We start from the raw sequence: 26,125 nt of genomic DNA on the forward strand, positions 1-26,125 counted from the left end.
GCTAAATGAGAAAACACTTCTGTAATACTTGTGCCACTAAATATTTACCAAATATATTCACATTTTCTGTACTTCCCTTTTTGTTTCCTGGCTTTAAAGTAAACATGACAATATATAACACTCATTGTTGAATAAGTCCAAAGTACTTTGCATAACCAACACTTTTCATCTTTACAGTTCCTTAAAAAGAAAGTGGAGACGTACATAATAAATATACATGACTAAGAGTAGAAAAACTGAAGACTTACCCATAACACTTCGAAAACAAATCCAGTAATTATACTCCTTATTTTATAAACTATCAGACAACATTCCTTCAATAACAGCAGTTGAAAAGAATCTCCATATACAACACAAATTACAGAGGACCATACACATAAGCATGTAGAGAATTCTAGAGTTGTGCTGTCCAATACAATAGCCACTAGTCACATGGCTATTTAAGGTCAAATTCATTAAAATTAAGTAAAATCTAAAATTCAGTTCCTGAACTATACTAGCCATATTTCAAGAATACAATATCCACATGTGGCTACTATACTGGACAATGCAGACACAGAACATTTCCATCATGGCAGAAAGTGCTATTGGACAGTGTTATTCCAGAGTAATGGTATCTGGAACTGGAGAGACAGCCCACATGATAGCCATCTGTTACTAATCTTCAAGATTTTCAGATATGAACTATTCGTAAAGTCACAATAGACACATAACCTAAATAGTAACCCTTAGGTCTGTAAGAGTCTTATAAAATCATACAATAACAATAATTCTCATCTTTTGCTTTTTCTTTTTCATTTGGCCTGCCATATTCCCATTTGGTTAATAGACTATATTGATCAGCACCACAATTCACTTGGCTCGAGATGTTATGTGTCTTGGGTGAGTGGCAATCTGCAGCACTATTGTGCTGCTCTTCCACTGTTTTCATCAGTAATATGAAAGTTTATGTTTTGTTTTTATAGGTACAGATCCTCCTATACCATCAAAATACTACCAAATGGTAAATTATTTTAATTTAAAGAGACTGTTATATTTGCATGTTTAAATATTCATCTTACATCGGAGATTCCAATTATCTATATCTTCTATGGCTTTCTTCAGATGGACTTTATTTGCAAAAGATTTTTGATAGTAGTATTTGAAACTTTAAAGTCCTGTCAAATAAGAAAAATAAATTTCTATTTCAAAGACTTACTTTTTATTTTTTTCTTCCAGTTTTATTGAGATATCATTGACATGCAACACTAAGTTTAAGGTGTACAGCATAATGATTTGACTTCCATACACCATGAAATGATTATCACAGTAAGTTTAGTGAACATCCATCACCTCATACAGATACAAAATTAGAGAAATAGAAAAAAAATTTGTGTGTGTGATGAGAAGTCCTAGGGTTTACTCTCTTAACAACTTTTCTATATGACATACAGCAGTGTTTTTATATTGGTCATGTTGTACATTACATCCCTGGTACTTATTTATCTTATAACTGGAAATTTACAGTACCTTATGACTACCTTAATCGAAGGCAGTCCTCCTTTATAAAGACTTACTTTTTAAAGCAATTTTGTGGGTTCAGAAACTAAGCGAAGCCTTAAAATTATGTTAAATATTCAGACAACAGTTCTCCATTTCACATTCTGAAGATGATTTAAGCTTTTATATAACCATGTAAAAACTTACTTCAAAATTAAGGTCTCGAATCAAGATATCTCCATTTGGCGTTGCTAAAGGAACATGATCAAATCTATAGAGGAAATTAATAAAAAGAGAATAATTTTACATTAAACACTAAGCAGATGTAGCTGAAAGAGAAAGGCTACTGTGTAGTTTAACAGATGTTTATGGTGCTAAAGAACCCTTTTCTGTACGTACTTTATAATGTTATCTGCATTGATGATTTCTCCAACACCAGGTATCAAGGGAATGCCTTGTGCTCCTTCAATACATTAAATGGAAAAATCAGTATTAAAGCATCATGTCATGTCAGCAAAAACTTATGTGACCTAGTGCATTCATATTTACCTTTTTCCTGTTGTGAGACCATGGTGCGTTCATATTTGCCCTGATTTAAATCCTTTAGTACTTGCATTAATTCTGTAATCCGAGCAGTAAAGCTGAAGAAAAAAAGAAGTCATAATCAAAACTCCAAAGGCTATATCTTTAATTTTTATTATTTATTTTGAATATAATTGACATATAACATTAAGTTCATATTTTTTACTTTATACAAATCTAACTGAAGTTTCTAAACTTATCATTTAGTTTAAATGAGATAACTTAAAAGACATCTCATCAACATAAAGTATTAGTACACATTTTATTATTATGCTTCAATAGGAGAGGAGGAACATGCGGCTAAGAAAAGAGGTCTCATAGGATCCCACCTCAACAGATACTTCATTAATAGGCAAATCAAGAAGGTTCTCTGCCACTAGAATTTTAAGGAATTTTCTAGTAAATACTATAAAAGGACCAATGCTAGTGCATTCCTTAGGTCCAGGAAGCATGGACCCTGAGTTCCTGCTGGAGCGAGTTATAAAGCCTTGGATAAAGTTGGCTTTTCTCTCTGAGGACATCATTTATTTTAAGTATGCCAAATGCACACTACTTCCCTGCAAACATGGAAGAATTTGGAGGATTCCTCTCTTTCTTCCTCTGAAGAGGGAAAAAAGATGAAGTGTTCTTAATATTAGAGAGAAATCACTGTGGTGATAGAAATCAAAACTAATGACAAGAAGTTGAGGAGGAGAAGAATGATATTCTGGTCGAAGAGAAAGCACTCTAACCAGAGAAGCAAACAGGATCATTCTGTGAATAACAAGCAGAAACTTCCTAAAGGAACAGAAGCATCCCATATGCTAGGAGCTGTAAAGGCATGAGAAAGTTATTAACAAGTAGGAAGAATGTCAGCATTCTCAAGAGAGAGACTCCTCATAGTAGTTTATAACTTCTTCTATCTTGCCATGAAGACCTTAACTGCCAAAGGAGTAGAGAAGAAGGAACAGAGGAAACAGGCAGACTAACCACAGGCCTGGGAAAGATCCAAAGACATCTAATTTCTTCAGATGACCTGAAACTTACGGTGCTCTTTTTTTACATTATCGTTTTTTTGACACCATACCAAGCCCTTTATATTAAACCCTGAAATTTTGAAATATTTAACTCCATTTGATGGTCTAAGAACAATTTTACTAGACACCCTGACCATATTTACAACTGGACCTACAGCTACCATAAAGTAACTTTTCACTTTTTTCATTAAAATCAACTTCATCCTTGTTTATCTTTTGCTGAGTTGCCAGGTATCAAAGACCTAAGGACAAAAAAGTCTGGTAGGGGACAAAAAAGTTCAAACGAGAAAATTCTATTCACTAACTTAATTTTCTGTGAATCAAGGAAAGACTGCCCCAATTCGACATTTCCCAGCTTACTGAATACCAGTGTCCACAGAACAGACAGCTTGAGAACAACTAACCTAGTTTAAGGCTCCAAACAGCTATCTTAAGGAAACATGGAAAGTTCACTACCAAAGAAAAATCTTCCTACTTTTCTATCAAAACCAGCTTGCAAGAGCAAGAAATACGGGGCTTCACTGCCCCTTATCTCAACCTCAACTGGGCACAATTATTAAGGATAACATATTTGAAAAAAAATTATTCTCTGCAATTGCTCATTATTACTAATCTTACTTACCCAGCCAATCTTGTCATTTCACGGCCAGCCAAAACTATTCGACCCAGAGCTTGAGACATTCGCAAAAGCATTCTTCCACTTTGGTAGTAATCCTGACAAAGAAATAAATATTAGTTTTCACTTATATTTCTAAGATTAAAACTAGCTTTTCTTTATTGTTATATTTAAAATTTCAATTGAGTATGACTACTACTACCACTTTACCTCCAGAAGTTCTGAATGTGAGCTTTTGAGATGTCGAGGATGAGACAAATCTAGGAAAGGACGACTGACAACTACATAACCAACCACAGTGGCAAAATCTGAAACAAAACAGTTAAAAACATCAACAATACTTCACTTTTCCCACAAATTCCATTCCATTATCTCTTTTAAAGCATACTTACATTTGGCAATTATGCTATCAATGAAGCCCATAGAAAACCGAAACAAAATGAAATTATGTAGGTGCTCCACCTGGCAGAAAGCAAAAACAAAAAATATATATACTTTCTGTATATTAAAAAAATGAATCTATCATGAAGACAAAAGAAACTAAATAATTTTTGTATTCAACAAGTATTAACTGAGTGCCTGTGATCTCTGATGACATTATATACATCACATTTCACTGAGCACAATGCTGATCACAGAACAGTTGCCAAACAAATACTTCATGAAACCATTTTTATGCAAACAGAATGGAAACTACTTAAAGAATATCAATGTGGTGTCCCTTGCATGTAACAGTACAATGACACTGTATTCATAATATTGTCAGATACATACATGTTAAAATTGATCAATAATCAAAAGAAAAAGAACAGAAAGATGAGCTAATTTAGGTGAAACACCAGCTGTCTGGCAATAGCACTCAATGCTTTGCCTTAGTTGGAAACCTCTGGTCTGTGCTTTCTCTAAGAATTCTACTACACTCAATTTGAACCCAGCGCTAGTGATGCTGCACAGCCCGAGTCTGTAGCTTTAATCTCAGCATGCATTATCTCAAAATTACAAGTCTAAAAATGTATTTTATTCTGCATTTTTAATGTTCTTGACTTTTCCATCTATCATATTACTCAAGGCCCTGCATGATCCGGCACTGGTCTCTATCTTAAACCTCATCTGCTTCTACTTTGCTCTTTCTCACTGAGCTCCAGAAATATTGGTTCCTCAAACATGCTTCTGCCTTAAGGCTTTTCTCCTGCTGTTCCCTCTGCCAGGATTACTGTCTTCCTAGATATTTATATTCTGTGACTAACTCCCTTACTTCATATGGGTTTCTGATAAAATGCCACCTCTTCAAGAAAGACCTTCTTGCCATCCCCTACCTAAAATAGCTAGGCAACAGCCCCCATCATACTCTACCACTTTATTCCATTTTATTTTTGGTCACAAAATTCACTACAACCTGAAATCATATATTGTAAAATATCCAGTTGTTTACTTGTTTATTGTCTCCCCCACTAAAACGTGGATTTCCTGAGTACAGGGTAGCTTGCTCTTAATATCTTCTGTGAAAGAACAATGGCTAGAACATGTATTCAATGAATGACAGATGTTACATACTGAGCTCAATGCTGGAGATACAACAATGAATAAAGCAGACAAGGTCCCTGAGCTCATGGAATTCACATACTAATGAAAGAGACAAACTAGTAAACAAACAAAATAATTATAAATCACAATGTACGCTTTTAAGGAAACAGATCATTAAAATGGGAAAATAACTGGTGGAGGCCATCAGAGAAGACAAGGCCTCAAAAAGGTGTTAACTTTTGGGCTGAAATCTAAAGGATAAGCATGGGCAAGCCACGTGAAGAGCGAACTAGTTAACAGCAGTCCCCTAGAACATTACCTTAAATGCATTTTATCAGTGCATACTATCAAAGTTCAGTCATGTTAAATATAAAAAAGGCAAAAATTCAATTTCTGAAATAATTTAAAATAACTTCCTTAACCTTTAAAAATCACCTTAAATATGTATTTAATTTCAAAAACTTCCACTAAAATGTAAGCTCCTTAAAGGGAGGATGTGGCCCATCACACACACCACTGTTATCACACTAATCACCTGGACAAGCACAGACACCTAGATGGTGCTCCGTATCTTTTGAATGAATAATCAATAAAATTAATTAAATTCAAATTTTCCAAGCGGCAAGTAAATAAAAACCAAGGTATAGTTTTCATAAGAAACAACGTTTATATTCTAAATCAAGGGTCAGCAAACTATGGCCCACAGTTCAAATCCAGCCTGTCACTTATTTTTGTAAATAAAGTTTTATTAGAACATAGCCACATCCATTCATTTACATACAGAATATGGTTACTCTTGAGTGGCAGAACTGAACAGTTGCAGCAGAGACCATATGGCCTGAAAAGCCTAAACTATACATGTATTATCTTGCCCACTACAGAAAATGTTTGCTGAACTGTGCTCACAGTATTTCCATGAATGCTACAGGAACAAATTCTTTCTGTAATAATCACTAAATTTATCACTAAATAAGACTCCTAAGTAACCGCTTTAAAAGTACAGACAATTATTTTAATAAAACCTACCCATTTTTATAGTTGGGCAACTTAATACAATGATTTGATAGTTTTTAGGAAAACACAGTATAAAAATTCTTCACAGTTAGTTATTTTAAAAATAAATATTTTAAAGATTAAAGGTATATGTATGTATCTTGGCAAAGGCCCCCAATCTTTTTTCCATAAACACATGAGCCTCCAACATGTTATCTTACCAGTTTTCGGAAGACTGAGTGGATTGTCTGCTTCTCTCTTTTATTTCCATTGTAAAAGGCAATTTCTTCACTATTAAAGAAAATAATTTAGCAATTAATTTTAATGTTACCTAAGCCTGAGAAATAACTGAAATACCGTATTTAATGACCGAATATTTGTATATAACTGGACATTTTGTGACTATGAGCTTATTGGGTACATCTCAAGCCACTATCTGTACCCAGCTCAACTGATCAGAGCACAGGGATACGCACCTGACTGGATCACAGACTGCACTACTGACATATGTTGCATATGCCACATATAGCCTGGCTGGAAAAGATGTGCTGGGTTAATTCTCAGAAATGTGAACAAAGAAATAAGAAATATAATAAGAAGTAAGAAGGAAATTGCCATGACATATAGGAAGGCAGGACTAGGGCAGCCATTACTACAAACTGAGTACAGATCTAACCAGAAGGGAGAGGAGAAAACAACAGTTAGAAAAAAAAATAAGGTAGTGATGCCATGACATGCAGCCTTTAAAAGACAGAAAAGCAAATTAATTCCTGCCCGCCTCACAGTGCCAGCTCCCAGGAGGCCTAGCTGAACAGTTGTTCTTATTCTTGGAACCCCAGCATAGCCTCGCAACTCCTCTTTCTTTGAGCTGATTTGAATGGGTACACAGGGGCCACAAGGATCTTAACTAGGAAAAAAGGGTCATTTTATGGATGAAAATAGGTTAAATATAGTTAACTAAATTTGCAGAAGTCATGGAGCTGGAAGGTCAAATAGCTGAAATTATAACTCGTATCTGACACTTAAGTCTAGTTTTCCACTCTATTCAGTATAATGTAAACTCTCCCAGCAAAGTACCTCTTATAGCAGAGGAAAGTAAAGATTTACATAGGCATCTAGAAGGCACAGTTAAAACAGCTCTTAATAAACACACAATATTTCTTTAAAGTCTCTTTTTTCCCTTAAAAATTTATGTGAGTTTTATATTCTAGTCCAAAATGTACCTGTATTTTTTTCCATCATAAAAACAAGGTAGTCCCTACCTCAACCAATTCAAGTAAAATTAACTTTCCATAAAGTTGCTTCGTGTTTGACCTGCCTTTCACAATTTCCCTTACACAATAATACAGGGCCCCAGGGTATCAGAATCCCAGTTTAACACAATTCTATACCTATAATTTGTCTTCTTACTTCCTTTTACCTCCTCTGCACATTTAAGTCAGTGGAGAAAGATGAGGTGATAATTCTACTTCTCCTGAACGTTTCAGCCTAAACCTAAAACCTGAAAGAACAGAACATCCCAGAATACTGACAACTGCCTATCCAACATTTATTCTCTTCCATGTCCTTCTTCCTAAGAGAACCCCAATTTTCTTAAAGTTCTCTATCCTTTTCTATGCATCCAAATGGTTGAGGAATGGCCTCAACTCCATCCACAGGGGAAGAGTTCCCAATGGTCTAAGCCAATCACTTTGCTGTAATTGCTTTAGTGATAATTCTGGCCAATGAGATGTGAAAGAAAGTCTGTTGTGGGGCTTCTGGCGAAGATTCCTTGCTCTCTTAAAGAGACAGCAGAAATGGTCTGTTTTTGTTTCTGGACTTTTTGCAGGGAAGGAGGGCTGGTGAGATCTAAAACTGCTTTTGCCATCTTGTGATCACAAAGAGAACTAGCCAGAGGAAAAGGGTAACATACGGAGGAGGAGAGAGCCAAGAGAAGACCCAGACACCCCGATCATGCTGCGCCTGGAACTGCTCTATCTTTAAGAGTTTTTATGTGAAGTAGTAAATGTCTTTATTGTTGCAGCCACCTGAGTCAGGGTTTTCTGTTTCTTGCAATGGAAAGCATCCTAGCTGATACCATCTTTCATTCACTTGGCAGATCACCTCTCTACTCAACCTTCTATTCTTCTGTCTCCCTACAGCACAAAAACCCTATTTAGAACTGGTACTATTTTAGCAATCCAAGGACATAAAGGAAGAGGGAACTGTTAAAAGAATAATTTCCTAAATAATTCTGTAATGCCAACAGGGTAGTAAATAAATATTAGGACCCTCAAGATGACTTAAGGTTGACAGATCATCAATATGCGAGAAAATGTATTGAGCACTTGCTACATATTAAAAACAGTGCTGGAAGCTTTATATATATTTCATATTTAATCCTCATGACAACCCTATATTATCTACCTAGCATAAACAAGGAAAGTGAGGCTATAAATAACTTGCCAAAAGTCATATATAACTGCTAAGTGGAGAAGGTAGCTTTTGAAACTAGTCAGGCTGGCTCTAACGCCCAATACTTCCTTCTTTGGATTTTTAAACTGTCTGGAAAATAGGTAGAGACACATGCAGTGAGACTGAATTAACTTTGAGTAGTCCAAATACAGTCTCGAACAAAAAACATTTGTGGATAAATTGAGACAAAATTTTCTTTGAAGAAGTAAATTCGAATTTAAATTGTTTTTTTGACTTTGCTTAAAGTGAAATCAACAGAAAGTTAGTCAATAGAAGACATGAAGAGGTAAATCAGGGATACTGAACAGTTAACAAGAAACAGGGTTAGAAACGTAGAGGATTACTACTTTATAAAACCGATATCCTTCATAATGTATATTTTCAAAAGAAGTAAATACACACAGACATAATTTCAGTAACAGTGTTACTAGACTTTTTGGAGTCAGCTTACAGGACTTCAATAGCCATACAAAGGAATTTTTAGTACAGCCAAATACATTTAATACATTTGTACACACCTGTTTGTGATGAGCCGAGAATTAACGTATCTATACTCTCCTTCAAGCTTCTGCTCAGTTATTGTCATCTTACCAATGGGTCTTCTAATTCGAGTTAGGAATAGCCCAGAAACAAGCAAGTAGGCCATCATGCTTGCTGGGCCCTGTTATTATTGGGAGAGAAAGATATACAAAGGTCAAGGATATAATAAATTCACTGAATGCAACACACACAATTTATTATAATTAACTCCAGTTACTTTGAGAGAAATTACTCTTTTAACTAATTTTTTCCCTTAATTGTTTCTTTTCTGAGAAATTACACACTGGGTCTTCTTTGTTTTTACTACTCATCTACTCCTCCTCCCACCACTCTTTCCCCAGCTCTCCCAAATTTGCTCACTTAAAAACTCCTAATTGTAGTCCCCACTCTTTTTTACAGCACCTAAAACTCTTCTGATGGAACTCGTCTCGACACTCTCTTAATTCCACAATAACTCGCAAACCTCTTTTTCGCCTTTTCTTTGAATGTTAATACTCCCTGAGGTTTTCTCTTTCACTCCCTTCTCCTCCCAAATTTATACCTCTAATCCCATCACTCTTAAGAATCCAAGATGTTATTTCCAAATACTTACTGTACATCTGAAGCTTACTACTCTGTAGAACCTCAAGCTCAATTCCCCCAAATGAGCTCAATCTGCCTTTCCCTTCTCCTGCGTCTTGCTTCTAGCTGCCGTACTTTCTAATGTGGTAAAGTACCTCATCACGCATTGACCCTTCTAAGAGAGAAGCTTCAAGCTTGCCTTTCCAAGCTCATCGAAGGTACTTCCCTCATTCCCATATATATATCCTATGTTCTGCCATACTGAAATAACTGTTTCCTGAACGTGCCTTTCAATGAAGTTGTTCTTATGTCTGGCAAGCCTGACATGTCTAATGGAGGCCTACTCATCATCCTCAAAGCAGCGCAAATATCACCTCCAATTCTTCTGGACAGTAAATACATTTCCACACTTCCATTACTGGACTTATCACTTATTACAATTGTTTGAATATCTACCCTTTCACCAGATCATAATCCCTCTTCAGTAGGAACTGTGTCTTACTCATCTTTTTATTCAGACAGTGTGTATGGAACATAGTGTGTATTATTTTTAAATTCAGTATGATTGATTCAATGCATTTCAACAATTACTAGAAGTATGGGCAAAAGAGATAACTAAAACATAGTTTCTACCTAAGAAATACAAAATCAGAAAATAAGAACACATGGAGATATATTTAAATATAAATATAATACTTAAGTATTATAAACATGTAATAAGTACCATCAAAATATTACAATATATCGGTAAGAGGCCTTAAGCCTATTCACTTGTTTACAGTAAAAACAAGTTTTAAGAATGATTAAACCTGGCTTACGAGATATCAAAAGGTTAGGAAGATAGACAAGAAAATTAAAATAAAAAACTGCTTTCCCCAATGTTTTGGAACAGAACAAAAATCACTACATAAATTATTTATTAATCAACTACAGAAAGTATATACATACACATGTACATATACACATAAAACAACCACACTATTATATGACTTTTATAAATATATAACAATAATACTACATATTAAATGAGTAAAGTTAGACTTCAACGAGAATACTCAGAATATAAAGGTCATTCTTATTAACACAAATGTCAGAGAGACACCTAATAAGGCTCATAGGATAGTCAACCATTTATATTATTATAAAATATTCTTGAAACTGTTATGGCCACTCTAAAAGTATTTAAACATTCAAATTGCATAGTAAAATAGCTGTCTCCAAATTTCTTTTTAGACATTACTTTGCAACAATAAATACACGTATGTTCAATGTTTAAGCACTTCTGGTTGTTAAAGCCACAAAAATTTTCGAAGTGTCTGGCTTAAGCAAAATTAAAAAGCTAAATTAGAAACCTTTAAAAATCTCTAGTACGGTATTATTTTATAACCAGACTTTATTACCTACACTTGTAAAAAATACATTCTTTGAGATACATAAAAATTCTTACAAACCATCCAGCTATTCACAGCACAGTACTGTAGCCATTTAGAAGACAGAATAAAAGTAAACTTACCTGAGCTCCTATTGCACTCGTTAACTTGAAGATATACAAAACTATGTCTAAAAATGGCTGTAAAATAAACATCAGAACGTTCAGAATTAAAAAGAACTAGATTGCCTAGAGTGATAGCCAATAAACATGTTAAATACAAAATGCTATTCGACATTTATAATTGTCAACATGCAGAGTTCCCACTATGTATAATGTAACAGTATGCAACTCAAGACACAGTTCTTACTCTCAAGAAACCCAAAATGGAAACAGCCTGATCAATGTCTACTGACCATCAACTGGGAAAAGTATTTACCACTTTCCATCAACTAAGGTAGCTCTACTGTGATAATTAGCCATTACTTACTTAGCAATTTCTCAATGTAGTATAAAGACACTGAATAAAATGACCTGAGTTTTAACCCCAAATCTACTAACAGCTTTTCTGGTTTCTATATATCTTCACCTGAAAAATGAGAGACTCTTTCTGCTCTTAACGTTGTCTGATTTTATCACAACATCTACATGTTGAAATATGGTGAGTGAGCTTATGAATCTAATTTTCTGACCTAAAACTCAAGCTCCTAGAACTAAAATAATACATTAATGTACTGCTCCTCACACAGAGACAACTCAACTGACATACCAAAAGTTGTACATATTTTGAACTGTTTTTCAAGAAACCCAAACTGTGTTCATTTACTTTAAGTCCATAGCCACTCCTTTCTGACTATATTAGGATAGGTGGCTTCGTTTATTAATTGGCTTGTACTAAGATGAACCTTTTCTTTCTTGTCTTACGAATTATCAAGAAGTTAGATATATTTAGACATATACTTAGATATATAAAATTCAAGTACACTTAAGTTACTGACAAAAATAATGACTCAATTGAAGTCAGAGTTCAAACAATCAGATATTTTATAAACTAAATATACTGTCGTATATAGCACCACTACAATCAATTAATTTGATAATATTTTTCTTTACGGCAGCTGTGACAAGTCCTGAGCTATGGACTTACTCAAGTGCCAAGGTGTAATAAAGAATACACAACAATGTCTACAGAATTACATGAAAAATATTATATACAGCACCTCCTCTCTACACACACACACAGAGAACGAACTAAAATGTGGTGATGGGCGGAGGGAAAAAAGCAGCTGCATTACTGAACAACTTGCAGCTGTCTGAGTTTCTAGAGTTTGGATCAGTAAAGACTTAAAGAGAGCTAAATAAAGAACAAAGTTTGGCATGAAGTGAAAAGGTGTCCTAGCAGTGGGCCTATCAAGAGGGATACAGATCGCTTTTCTTAGAACTGCCTAACCTCCTTCCATCCACATGGTTGAAATGGGAGCATTCCTATTCTTACAATGTGACCCAGCCCCTGGTAGTATATAGTTTTTTGTCTCAAGACTGGAATATTTGGATCAATTGTGGTCAGAGGCAAGATACTACAAATGGTCCAGTTTGAGACAAGCTCCGACCACAAACCAAGAGCAGTCATGTGGACTGGATGGGAAATGGGGCATCTAAGATGAAGAGTGGCGGGGGAAATGCTGGGCAGACAGTCTTATAGATGCCCTCTACATGTGCTAGCCAACGCAGGAGGTAATGGCAAAGAAGATGGCTTAATGAGAAGACCACAGCAAAAACTGTAAGGGTGGTGAGATAAGAAGAGGAAGTAAGAGCTGACATAATCAGGAGGAAGAAAACTAGTTAAGGTCAGAGTCAAAAGCTTTGGCAATATTCTGGAAAGGGGGGAAAAACAGTAATTAGAAAAAACTGAAATGTACTAATATCTTGTGAAAATTTTTTGACTATTACTTAAATGATCTATTAGAGATACTGAAGCAGAGAATTGGGCAAGAATATGTCCTAGCCTAGGGTTATGAATGTGGAACTAAAAATAAATTGACCATGAATTTCTAACAACTGCCAGAAGTACACAGGTCAAGAGATAAAAATCCAAGTTTCTGTCGTTTTACTGAAATCAGCCTACAAAGTTCTTATAACATCTTTATAAGACACTAAATTCTCAGTTCTTGGCCAAAGCACTTCACACCAATAATATAAAAAATTAAGTAACTGTAGTTAAAACTATTATAACAACTCTATAATTTTCTTATAAAAGCATTAAATACTTATATGCTGCTGTTATGTGCATCAAATCAATTCCATATAAATTTGCTTAGATTCAAAGATAAGCAAATTAACAACAATAAAAATAGAAAAACTTACCTTACTAAGATTTGAATACAGATCAACTACACTGTTACAAAACTTTTCTACATCTTGTGTAAGCAGCTGGTCTGGATTAGCTATTCTGTTGTCCAGATTTCCCATTTTATAATACGTGAAAGTTCTAAAATAACAATAAGAAGATGACTTTAAAACAAATGATTTTAAAAACAAAAAAATTCACATTATACTATGTAGTGCAAATTCATAGAAACAGAAAAATCTGGAGCTGGAAGAGGCCCTAAAGATTGTCCTAATTTATTTTAGAGATGCAGATGCAAGTCTGGAGAAGGATCACTGGCCAATTAATGGAAGAGCCAGGATTAGATTCCAAATAGCTGATGTCTTTCTCTATATGCTTCTGGGTCTAAGAGCAATCCTCTTGAAAAACATATCAAATAAAAAAGAAAAACTTCTACATCTCAATATCATAAGTATTATTGTTTAAGTATTTTAAATATAAAAATAGGTTATTACTTACTGGAGATACTCCTCATAGAGGTACTTAGTTAGTCTTACTCGGAAGCACAGTTTGAGCTCATTTAACCCAAACTTCAAGAAGTTATTAACCAGAGAAATCTAAAACAAACAAACACATATTATTGGTTTTGCTTCATTTCTACTTACTAAATTATAATTTGTTTCCCTATCATTGATTTTGTCTCCAAATCTTATAAATTTTTTATAACTGATAGTACAAATTGATATAATTCAGTTCTGTTTTACTAAACATTTCCAAAGACACAAAGAGAACATGCTAAATCAAATGTAATTAGCTATATTACCCTTTACTTGGAAATTAATTTTAGAATATATTAATATTATTAATTATGAGAAGCACCTTGTTACCTTTTTTATTTTTTTTGGGGGGGAGGGAGATATAAACAAGCCAAAGAGCAAATCTGTCACCTTTCTATCCAGTGTAAAGAACTTACTTTAGGAGTACTGACATTTATGCTTAGTATATCTTCTCTTTCCTGCTACCAGCACTACAACCCTAGACAACGGAACTCTATACCCACTGTATTTGCATTTGTTAAAAAAATTACTACAAGTTTTATACCAACTAATGCCATCTTCTAGATTATTTCTGCAGTCAACTTTACTACTCTTTTCCACCATTATATTAAAATTAATTCTTCCATAGTTCTGAGGTCACATTTATATAAAAATTTTCTCAAGGAAACACTGGTCTTCTGCTGAATCTCCATCTTTGATTGACATCAATGCTGCTTTTCTCAATTTTCTATTTTAAAAGGTCTTCCATGTATGTCTATCCTCAAGCTTTATTAAATCTGACATATGTTCTAATTAATTAAGTTCTATAATCAAGCTCCTCCCTTTTACTCCCACACATACAATACTAAAATTCTTATCGTGCCGATAAAATAGAATAAAGGTAAGACCCAAGCTAAGAAAATTACTTATGATTTGGACCACTTAACGTTTATTTTTAGTAAATTCGGACAATAAATTCCAATTACATTACATTACATTACATTAGTGGTTCGAGTTACTGTAACAGTTTATGGCCTACAGCAATGATTCTCACCCAGGATTTCTGCCCTCAGCTCACTGCCCCACAACCTCACCTCAGCCCCCCACAGGCCACTTGGTAATGTTTGGAGACACTGAAGACATTTTTTTTGTTGTCACAACTGGGGGAGGGGTGCTATTTCCATCTAGTGGGATGTTACTAAATATCTGAGAAACCCTGGCCTAATGGTCAAAGAAAAAATCATCTACACTTGTATACACCTACATATGTATGCAAAGAAACTGATCCAAACATAATTCCTTTAAATTTTTCTATCTAGTGTAAAGGTTTGCGCACTGAAAAACTCCACTATAAGTTACAAAACTAAACTTGAAAAAACTTAGTATATAAATCTTCAAAGAACTTAATAAGTAAAAATCCTAAAAGATTTCAGTAAGATGCAATTTTCTCCCTATGTAAAAATCTTTAAAGAATTAACACTTACGAGAGGCATGGCAGCGATGAAGTTGAATAAGTATTTCTTGAAATCTTTTCTGCTACGACCAATGATACCACTGCAAACCACCACATGCAATGCATTAGTTGCAAAAGAAGCAATATTTAACACTAAAAAAACCTCTCTAAATCTCTAAAACTATTTTTGGAAATTTTCATTGAATCAAATGAATCAATAAGAAAAAAGATGCTAAAAACATTTTCTTACAAAAACATTAACTTTTGAAATTTTGTCATTTTAAACAGCTTGCTTGGAAATCACTCTACAAACGGCAAAATTAAATAAGAATGATAGCTAGTTCTTTCCTTCGTAAAAATGGTAATTAAACAGCAGGCTTGGGCTTCCCTGGTGGCGCAGTGGTTGAGAGTCCGCCTGCCAATGCAGAGGACACAGGTTCGTACCCCAGTCCGGGAGGATCCCACATGCCGCGGAGCAACTGGGCCCGTGAGCCATGGCCGCTGGGCCTGCGCGTCCGGAGCCTGTGCTCCGCAACGGGAGAGGCCGCAACAGTGAGAGGCCCGCGTACCGCAAAAAAAAAAAAAAAAACCCAGCAGGCTTACACTTAAGCAGTCACAAAAGGGGTTTTATATGATGAAACAATTAACAACTTTATAGACCCAGGAATGGATTACTGTGGATAAAGTACTATTTCTTTGTTTGCCTTTAAATATTTTAACATCCTGTCATTTGTATGAACTAATGGCAAGGAGACAGACTAATGACAGATGAGCAAATTCTCCCTATAAAGGGCCAAGAGCAACCATTTTAAGCTTTGTGGGCCATAAGGTCTCTGTTGCAACTACTCAATTCTGCTATTGTAAAGCTAAAACAGCTAAGAATGAGATTGACTGTGGTCCTAAGAAAATTTTACCAAAAAAGATGGCAGTGGGATTTCAATGAAACCAGATCTTTTATCTATTTTTAATCTATTTTAAATATTTATGTTTTTAAAATATCCACTAAGAACTTATTTAAGGGTTCCACTACTTTTTTAAAAAGATAGAAAGCCATTATATCATTATAAGTAAAGGATCTCTGACTACCAAATGTCTGTGGTCTAATGCAAAGATAATGTTAATATTCCCAGAAGTAAACTAACCATATTTTGAAAAACAATGTGCTAAATGATTCAAACCTAGCTCTACACAAAAAAATGACTCGTATACATACTGATAAATAATTTCTTTTTATGAGGGAGTAGATGAATAATGCCAAGTAATATGAACTGATCTTTTAGAGCAAAAAAGTTCCATGGGCAAATAAATTTGCAAAAACCTGAGTTAACGCTAACAAATGTCTTTACCAAAGGCCCTCTCAAAGCTCTAATGTATAATATGCATTGTAAAACTCTGAGAGGGCTTTGTAGCACTAGCATTTCCTCCATCATTGCTAAGATTCCAAAGAACATACTTTGGGAAATGTTACTCTAGACCGATAGAAAAATTAATAGTCCAATTTTGACATAGCTGCTAAAAAGTGTTAAAAAAAATTTTTTTTTAAAGCTGAACTAGAAAAAAGTTAAAATAGAGCCACACAAAAATGTTGTGTGAGCAATAAGAATATTAGAGGCGAAAAGTAATTAAGTACAAAAGTTTAGAGGTTTAAATTAAAATTATTTGAACCAAACTTTACATAAAACCAAAGTGCTTTAGTGCTGCCCAAGCTGTGAAACACACAAGATTATCAAACTTTGGTAAAGCACATGCCATCATTCAGCAATGGTTTACCACTGGAGTAGCAGCTACAAATTTAAAAAATGGTTTCTTGAATAAAGCTTTATTTCTGCTTATTATCCCACTGCAAAAGAAAAATAATCATCAATAAAGTAATTTTAGAGTAGTCGCAATCATTACTTCTAAAACATACAGGAATCCTAAGACAGTTTGGTAATTTTAAAATGCTACTTATAGCCAAGTGGTTAAAAATAAAAGATATATTTATGATTACATACGGCAGTATAGGGGAACAAACTTTGCCACCCCAAAACGTGTTTCTTTGGCATAAGGATTACTTTAGGCTGATTATTTTTAAGAAACAGAAGCCTCAGGAAGTCTTTCTTTTTGCCTCCCCCTTAGCTGCCTAAAGAATTTAGATAAAAGGGCCTGCTCCCAGAATAGAGCTATGACCAGAGTTATCTGCAAAGCATATGGGCTAAGCATGTGTGGGGAAAGTAGGCAGGACCTAGAGATCAGAGTCCACGCTGTGTCCCAGAGTCTCCACGTGGCCCAGCAAACATTTGTTTACCAAACATTTGCTTTTCCATCTTCATGTGAATTGCCTTCCTCCCCTGTGAAGTCCCAAACCCCTACCCCCAACATCCTCTCTGTCGTTAGCTGAAGATGGTATTCAACATGAGGGCTTCGGCTATTCTGGCAAGTTACTAAATTCTCCTGGGTCTCTCCCATGTACACATGTTATTAAACCTTTGTTTGATTTTCTCCTGTTAATCTGTCTCACGCCCATTTAATTCTTAGACCAGCCAGAAGAACCTAGAAGGGCAGAGGGGAATTTCTTCCTCCCCAGCAGCAGCAACAAGATATGAAACATTACCTTCCATATCATAGAATTGCCAGTTTCTACCTTAAAGAAGGGGTCTGCCCTATTAAAATCTGCCCCATTCCGAAGTCATTAGTCACTGCTAACAAGTAAGCCTAAAAGATGTAAAGGATATTAAAATTAAGTACATTAAGGACCATAACAAGTCTCTTTGTGACTCTATTTTAGCAGAAGAACATAAATCTAAACATACTTTGCAAGAGGCAAAATGGAAAAGACAAAGTTTACAATGTACCTTTAGTAGCAAGTTAGAGAAATGTGTTAATTTTTCCAATAAAACTGTTCTATATTATGAATTCACAATATTTTAAAACTTTTAATTTGACCAAATATCAAAAGCTCTCATGCACAGCAGAAGCTCAAAAATCTTTATTCAGGAGAAAATAAACAATTAACTTTTGTTTTTGTTTTTTGGGGGGAGGAGCAGAGAAAGGTTTATTGCAGGGCCAAGCAAGGAAAAGAGGTGGCTCGTGCTCAAAAAAAACCCAAACTCAACAATTAACTTTATTTATTTATTTATTTAGGCCACACTGCACAGTATGCGGGATCTTCCCTGACCAGGGATTGAACTCATGCCCCCCGCAATGGAAGTGCACAGTCTTAACCACTGGACTGTCAAGGAAGTCCTCAACAATTAATTTTTAAATGACCGCTTCAAGGATTTCCCTGGTAGTGCAGTGGTTGAGAATCCACCTGCCAATGCAGGGGACACGGGTTCGATCCCTGGTCCGGGAAGATGCCACATGCTGCGGAGCAGCTAAGCTCGTGTGCCACAACTACTGAGCCTGTGCTCTAGAGCCTGTGAGCTATAACTATTGAGCCCACGTGCCGCAACTACTGAAGCCCATGCACTCTAGGGCCTGCGTGCTGTAACTACTGAGCCCACTTGCTGCAACTACTGAAGCCCACACACCTAGAGCCTGTGCTCCACAACAAGAGAAACGACCGCAATGAGAAGCCTGCGCACCACAACAAAGAGTAGCCCCTGCTCGCCGCAACTAGAGAAAGCCCACGCGCAGCACCAAAGACCTAATGCAGACAATAAACAAACAAACAAATAAAATGACTGCTTCAGAATCGTGAATTTGGGTTAAGAGTATAAGGAAGCTCCCTGTACTATTCTTGCAGCTTTTCTGCAAGTTTAAATTATGTCAAAATAATATGTTTCTTAAAAACTCTTAAAATTTTTGTTTTTATTATTTTTTTCTACATCTCATAACTGAATTTTAAGGCTGAGTACCCAACAAGTTGATTAGTCTAGTAGAATTATAAGTTGGCTCATGCTACATAATAACTTTCCTCTTATCCATCATTACCAATTAAATTAATGCACCACATACTCTTAGTGATGGATTTTCTCTAGAGCATTCAGTCTTTGAGAAAATTAAAATAAGCACCTATTTAATTAAAGTTGGAAATCCCTAGCTTAGAAAATTAAATATTATTCTTTTAGGTTACAAAAACATGAAATCACAAAATATGAATAAAAGGGAAAAAACTTTAAAAGATAATCTTCTATACTATACCATGATTGTACAGGGTTCTTTATATGTATCATGTGACTGTACACAGATATCTAATATAATGTTATTCACAGTGGATGTAACCTGTTATTTTTGTCACAGGTAATTAATAACACTACAGTTGGGGAGCCTGTATTTTTATTAACAGATATGGCATTTAAATAATAAGTAAAGCCATCAAAGGAAAAAAATATAAAATTCTATAATCATGTAAAAGGACATACATGTCTTCTCTATATTAATCATACAAATGACTCAAATTACTTGTACACAAAGCTCATAGAAAGAGAACTTAACAAAACTGATCCTGCTAAAGCTGATGTGCTAGCAGCAATGAACAAACGCTTCAATTACACTCATGCTTAACTTCTTAGAATTCCTTAGAGGATTCCTCACTGGGGCACAAACACACAAAACTGACCAGACTCCCCCTACAAATTCCCTTCAGGGAAACCAGACAATCAACAATCCCACAACTTGGCTTCTACCAAGTTAAACATGAATACACAGCCAAGAGTGACTGCTTAAGGAAAGCTCTAAACTGAATGACAAAGATCAGAACAACAAAGGACACTGAAAGTCACAGACTTGAAAGAATGACTGCTACAAAAATGAACATTCATACAAAAAGATAGCTCCTGGAAATAAAATTAAAACAAATAAAAATTCACTGGATGATAAAGTTAAAAGAAATCTCCTAGAATATAATATAAAATGTCAGAGATGTAAACAGTAGAGAAATTATAGTCAGAAGATCAGTCCAGGAAGTCCAACACTCAACTAAGATTCCAGAAAAAGTACAGAAAACACTGGAGAGGAAGAACTTTTTTAAAAACACAAGAAAATTTAATTCTTCAGAATGAAGAATGAGTTTCTAGATTGAAAAGAGCCCACCTAGTGCCTAGCACAAACACACGGAATGAAAAAAAATTCACACCAACATTCAGTGAAATTCCCATAACACCAGCAATACAACATCAACAATAAAGAAATAATAAAAGCTTCCAAAGCAGGTAAAAGAAGATCCGCTGCTAAGGGCGGGCAATCAGCACAGGAATGGGACTCAACACCAAATGTGGAAGCTAGATCAGTAGTTTTTAACCTTGGCTGGGATCAAGGTTAGGATCACCTGGGATGCTTCAAAAAGTAATGATTGATTGAATCAGAATCTCTAGGGGTGGGCCCAGGCATTAGTAGGTCTCCAAATTCCCCAGATGATTCTAATTATACTGCAGCCAAGGTTGAGAACCACAGAGCCCTATAGAAGACAACAGGATGATGCTTTCCAAATTCTGAAAAAAAGTGATTTCCAATTTAGAATGAATAAATACAGCTAAATTATCAAGTGTGAGAGTAAAAGACTTTATCAGACCCACAAGGTCTCAAAATTTTACTTCCCTCGTAACCTTTTCTCAGAAAAAGACTGCATCTGACAAAATGAGAAAGTAAACTGAGGAAGAGGAAAACAAAAGATCCAGAACATAGGAGTTATTTAATGCAGGAAAGAAAGATGAAAAAAATTCCTAAGATCATGATAAAAGTAAATTCAAACATGACTGCTATTCAGTGAAGCTAAAGCACAATCAATCCTAATGAGAGCCGGAAGACAGAAAACTAACAAGAGGTATGGGGTGGTAATAGATAAAAATCAGTTAAGTTATCTAGTGTGTTTGACATATTACAACACTGAGATTTTTTTTTTTTTTTTTTTGCGGTACGCAGGCCTCTCTGTTGTGGCGTCTCCCATTGCGGAGCACAGGCTCCGGACGCGCAGGCTCAGAGGCCATGGCTCACGGGCCCAGCCGCTCCGCGGCATATGCGATCTTCCCGGTCCGGGGCATGAACCCGTGCCCCCTGCATTGGCAGGCGGACTCTCAACCACTGCGCCACCAGGGAAACCCCCAAATACTGAGATTTTATAGTGTTGTCAATAAGCTTGAGCTGAATTAGTAAGAAGTAGGCAAAAAATTAATGTGCACAAAAACCTGCAATTTATAAATGCCAGGAAAAGAAGTTGTATATAAAAGAAACTACCAAAGAAGAGCATTTGGCTCAGCTGTAAACAAAAGTCAAAATCATGTAAACAATAAATTCTGATTTAACAAAAAACTGTGATATAACATTGAGAGAATGAGCACAGACATGGGTAGCAGTGGAAAAGAGCTAATTCTCATCTTCCAAAAGAGAAATAAATACACACATAGTCTCTAAGACTGAAAAATCTAGAGACAGTAACATAAGTGTGTTACTGTGTGAAGTAACAGAGACAAAAAGTGTGAAATGCAGAGACAAAATAAGAGATGAAACAGTAAAAAGAACAGAAGACAACTGGCTCCAGGAATGACAGTTACAGGTGGGAGGAATGGGGCACAGAACTAATGTTTTTGTGATTAAGTCCTGTATGGCTATTTGATATTAAACTATATTCATGTTTTACTTTTTAAGCTTTTCATATATTACTTTGATTAAAATAAAAAGGCATGGGACGGACCAAAGGATTCAGGGCGCCCTGAATTGAATATTGGCGTGTATACCATTTACACATATTCAGAGGCACATGGTCGGGGCTTTAATCCTATGCAAATAACCTTCTTTGTCCTTCTAGAGAGATGAGTCAGAAAACACCTGCATAAAGCATTCTGCCTCTCCTACAAATCCTCTAAGCCACACACAAATCAAGGATGTCAGAAAAAAACTTACAAAATTTGGGAGCATTTAAAAATTTTAAGTACCGTCATTCAAACAGTTACATTATACTAAGTACTTTAAGAAATTTTCTGATAAAATACTGCATGCCAGGAAACAAAATTCCAAGAAAAAATTTTTTACTGACATTCAAATTGGTATCATGAGGATACCAATACCTTTGTTAATACCTTTATTAACAGATAAATGTTAATATCCCAACTGTTTTTTTGTTTTTAAATTCCAAATCATCAATTGCAGTGATTAATATACGTACAAAGACTATAATGAAAAAATATATAAAGCACTAACTTCAGAAACTGAAGAAAATGTCTAAGAATTTTTTTCTGTTTAATAAACATTCTCAACATGATTCCCTGAAATGCTTTGATATTTTCCTCAAATTATCTCATTAATTTCAGACATCCAGCTTGGTGACTTTTTAAGTTCCCACTACAGCATTTATTATACTGCATATTAATTTTCTTTCTTTCTTTCTTTCTTTTTGGCCGTGCCCCAGGGGCATGCGATATCTTAGTTCCCCAACTAGGGATTGGACCTGTGCCCCCTACAGTGGAAGCGTGGAGTCTTAACCACTGGACCGCCAGGGAAGTCCCATAATTTTCTGTTTACTTGTCTCTGACCCTCTATAAACGGCCAGCTCTGCAGGGCTTGGTACAGGGTCTCTCCTGTTCACTCATGGGTACATCCCTATCACTGCCTGTGGCACAAGGGAGACAATAAATATCTACTAAGTAAATGAACAAAGACATAATTTGACTTAAGTATTTATACCTAACTTAGAATCTATTCCTTGCTTAAAATAACACTTAAATATGACACAAATCAGTATTTCATACATACAGGAGGAAGATGAAAAGTACCTTTCAATGAGTGTCCCGTTCTGAATCATCCAAACATCACAATATGTTCGAGACACCAGCATAACAGCAATAAGTATCAAGTAACCTGTCTAAAATAAACCAGGTATAGTAAATTAATTAAATGCATTTTAGAAAGTTAAAAGAAACATTACTTTGGTAAAGATTTTTGGTTTCTAAATTCAAAGCTTTATTCTAGCTTTAATGTAGTTGGCTGACATTTTACCTACAGGTTATTTTTAAATATAATTTTGAAAGAAGTTTAAAATATAATGTAAATGGAAAAGGCCTTATAGATCATTTAATCTAATTTTTCATCCAGATTCAAAAGTAATCCCAGGCAGGTCAAATGACTTGCCTTCATATAATTAGTCAATGACAGAAACCAGCAGTATAAGTTAGACTACCTAAATCACAGTGTATTGTGATTGTCCTATGTTTTTAATATACAACTCTAATAAAGAAAAATGACAACTACCAATACACAGTTAAGAACAAATACTGAAGCCTAAAATTTTGCTTAAGTAGAATAAATTTGGTTCAGTTTGTTAGAAAAATCTCTTAATAGTGCCCCTGCCATTGCAGGGCTTTCAATTTAGTTATTAAGGCAAGATTTACACATAAAATGTAAGAAAACAGACCAGTGTAGGTAAGTATATTTGCATCACTTCAATGTGATACGTGGCAGGATCGAAAGGTCTGAGGTAGCAAAAAAGGCTTATGACATTAGAAATACATTAAATAACCCAAGTAAAACAAAGGAGAAAATGAGGATTATGAGTAAAAAAAAAAAAGATGAAAGATTTAATGGAAAATAAAAAATAGATTAAAACCATATGAATTACAGTATTGCACATCCAGCAGATCTTATAAAACTACTGCAAGCTTTTAGGCAGAACAAAATATTAAAAAGTGTTGTTTACAGAGCATTACTTAAGCAATGCTGGGCAAGATGGATCATTGTGGGGGAGAGATGAGAGGCTGAGTGGCTGGCTTGGAGTCAATTGTCTTTGTGTGGGATGAAAATCTACGCTCCAGCCTCCAACTGTAACACTCACCCATTCAAAGGTGACCTTAAACTTTCTAAATGGGAAAAATATGACAGCAGCATAGAAGCTAAAGTCAGAGAAGAGGGTGTGTGGCAGGGGCAATGTTTGTTGGATAAGGTGTTTGATTTCAAAGTTATGGAATTGAGAGGCAAATGCATCTATGACTTTTGTAATTTTTGCAAAACAAATCTTGTTTTTTAAAAAAGGTGAAGGTTCTGAAAATACAGCCCTTAAGTGAAAGACAAGGCAGGGAGTAATAAACATGGAAGTAATAAATGAATCCATAAGAAAGAAGACAATGTCAAAGAAAGTCTACACGACTGAGTTGTGACAGCTGCTCCCCCAACGTTTGCCAGAGCTGTCCAGCAAGGAAGATACCATCTTCCTACCCTCTCCCACCATCTCGAAGTTAGGTATTAAACTGAGAACAGAAGAACTTACTGATTTTAATAAATCCTATCTGTAGATGACACTTTAACGGTAATGCTAACTTTTAATTCAGACCTTAAGTACAGCCTCAATCCTAAATTAATCATTTGAGGAATAAAGATAACATTAGACAAAGACAGTTTATTTTTTCCTTTATTTTATATACTTTGCTTAATTTTTTCTTTAAGTAAGTATCAAGTTTATTGTCTCATTTAGCAAAATCTGCCGAACTTTGATTACTGACAGTCCTGAAATGCCTTTTTGATGCAAAGGCTGTCCTCAGAATCACCATAATTCCATTACTGGGTTCATAGAATATGTCAGAAACTAAAGATAGGCTTGATTTAGGCAGTCCCTCACCTTATGATACAGACGAACTTCTATATGTTCATATGCAGCATTTTTATTTCATAAATTGATTAAATTAATCTCTCTATCTCTACCTCCAATTATCTGTGATTTCTACTGGAGTTTATTTCACTTTCTTGAACTGGGGTTAAGCCCGTATTTTTATATCCCTCAAAGATGGTTCGTAAAATGGCTCTGTGGCATGGATGCACCTTGACAGAACTGGGAGGTTGGCCAAGTTAGGCCCATCTACCTTCTTATTAACTCCCAGAGATCTATTCAATGTCTCACATTCATTTCATATTCAGCAAACCTCTGCTAAAAGGTTAAATGAACATTAAGCTGTTAACTGGTAAGGGGGGGGGGTAATACAAAAATCTTTCCAGAGAAGAAGCTTGTACTTTAAATAAAGATTCTTCAAAGTCAGGTAGATTGTAGAATGAGAAAACAATGAATTATATCCAGAGAGTCACGGGACGCCTTCACAAAGAAGATAAAGAGCATTAAGCTGTTTTTAAACGTTATTTGTTTTTGTTGGGGGTGTTGTCACAAACATGGTGTCATGAAAGTACGAGGGCACAAGGCCTGGCTACAAAACAGCAAAGGACCTTCCAAGTAGATGGTATGCAAAGGAAGGGCAAAGTCACGTTGTGATTTACCCTACAGGAGAAAAGAAGCCAAGTGTTCTTATTCGGGTTTCAGAAAGAAGACTAGTTAGAAAAGGAGAAGAGATTATAATAATCCAAGCAAGTGAGAACAGTACAAATGGAAAGTAAGGGACTAATCGAAGAGAAACTCAAGGATGCTTGGAAAAAACATTTAAAATATAAGGGACGAAGCAGATTTAAAAAGTGCATTTTCCAATTTTTTTTCAAGAAACACATAGGATCTCTATCTAATTAGAAAAAAACCAAATGTTATTAAATTATTTTTTAGAGTTTCTTTTAAGGGCAGAGTCAACAAGACATGACGCTGAAGTGAGGGGAAGGAGAGCAAGTCCAGTGTGATGGAGGAATGTGCCTTTCCTTTGAGAATTATAGTGCTTTTGGAATGTCTTATCCTTTTCCTGCTATCAACAGATTACAAGCCTAATGCTTTTTAAAATTTGAACGGTGGGAAACAATTATGTTTGAAGAAGACAAACTTGACAGAAAAGATTTAA

General features: G+C 35.2%; 1 protein-coding gene across 2 annotated transcripts in view; it reads right to left on the bottom strand.

The window, feature by feature from the left end:
- ABCD3 (ATP binding cassette subfamily D member 3) overlaps window positions 1-26,125 on the bottom strand; it is an 82,430-nt gene that overhangs the window by 25,147 nt on the left and 31,158 nt on the right. The window contains exons 4-16 of one of the 2 annotated variants that reach the window (XM_082676455.1): window positions 23,141-23,229; window positions 15,481-15,550; window positions 13,980-14,077; window positions 13,499-13,622; window positions 11,279-11,335; window positions 9,183-9,325; window positions 6,432-6,501; window positions 4,086-4,155; window positions 3,904-4,001; window positions 3,700-3,791; window positions 2,029-2,120; window positions 1,879-1,942; window positions 1,687-1,750 (exon numbers count right to left, since the gene is read on the bottom strand). In XM_082676455.1, the coding sequence (XP_082532581.1) occupies window positions 1,687-1,750; window positions 1,879-1,942; window positions 2,029-2,120; window positions 3,700-3,791; window positions 3,904-4,001; window positions 4,086-4,155; window positions 6,432-6,501; window positions 9,183-9,325; window positions 11,279-11,335; window positions 13,499-13,622; window positions 13,980-14,077; window positions 15,481-15,550; window positions 23,141-23,229 (1,131 nt within the window). Of the gene's footprint in view, window positions 1-1,686; window positions 1,751-1,878; window positions 1,943-2,028; window positions 2,121-3,699; window positions 3,792-3,903; window positions 4,002-4,085; window positions 4,156-6,431; window positions 6,502-9,182; window positions 9,326-11,278; window positions 11,336-13,498; window positions 13,623-13,979; window positions 14,078-15,480; window positions 15,551-17,219; window positions 17,290-23,140; window positions 23,230-26,125 lie in introns of both variants that reach the window. The other variant, XM_082676456.1, reaches the window with a different exon arrangement.

The sequence above is a fragment of the Grampus griseus genome (assembly GCF_964374135.1).
Source record: "Grampus griseus genome assembly, chromosome: 1".
Taxonomy (NCBI): domain Eukaryota; kingdom Metazoa; phylum Chordata; class Mammalia; order Artiodactyla; family Delphinidae; genus Grampus; species Grampus griseus.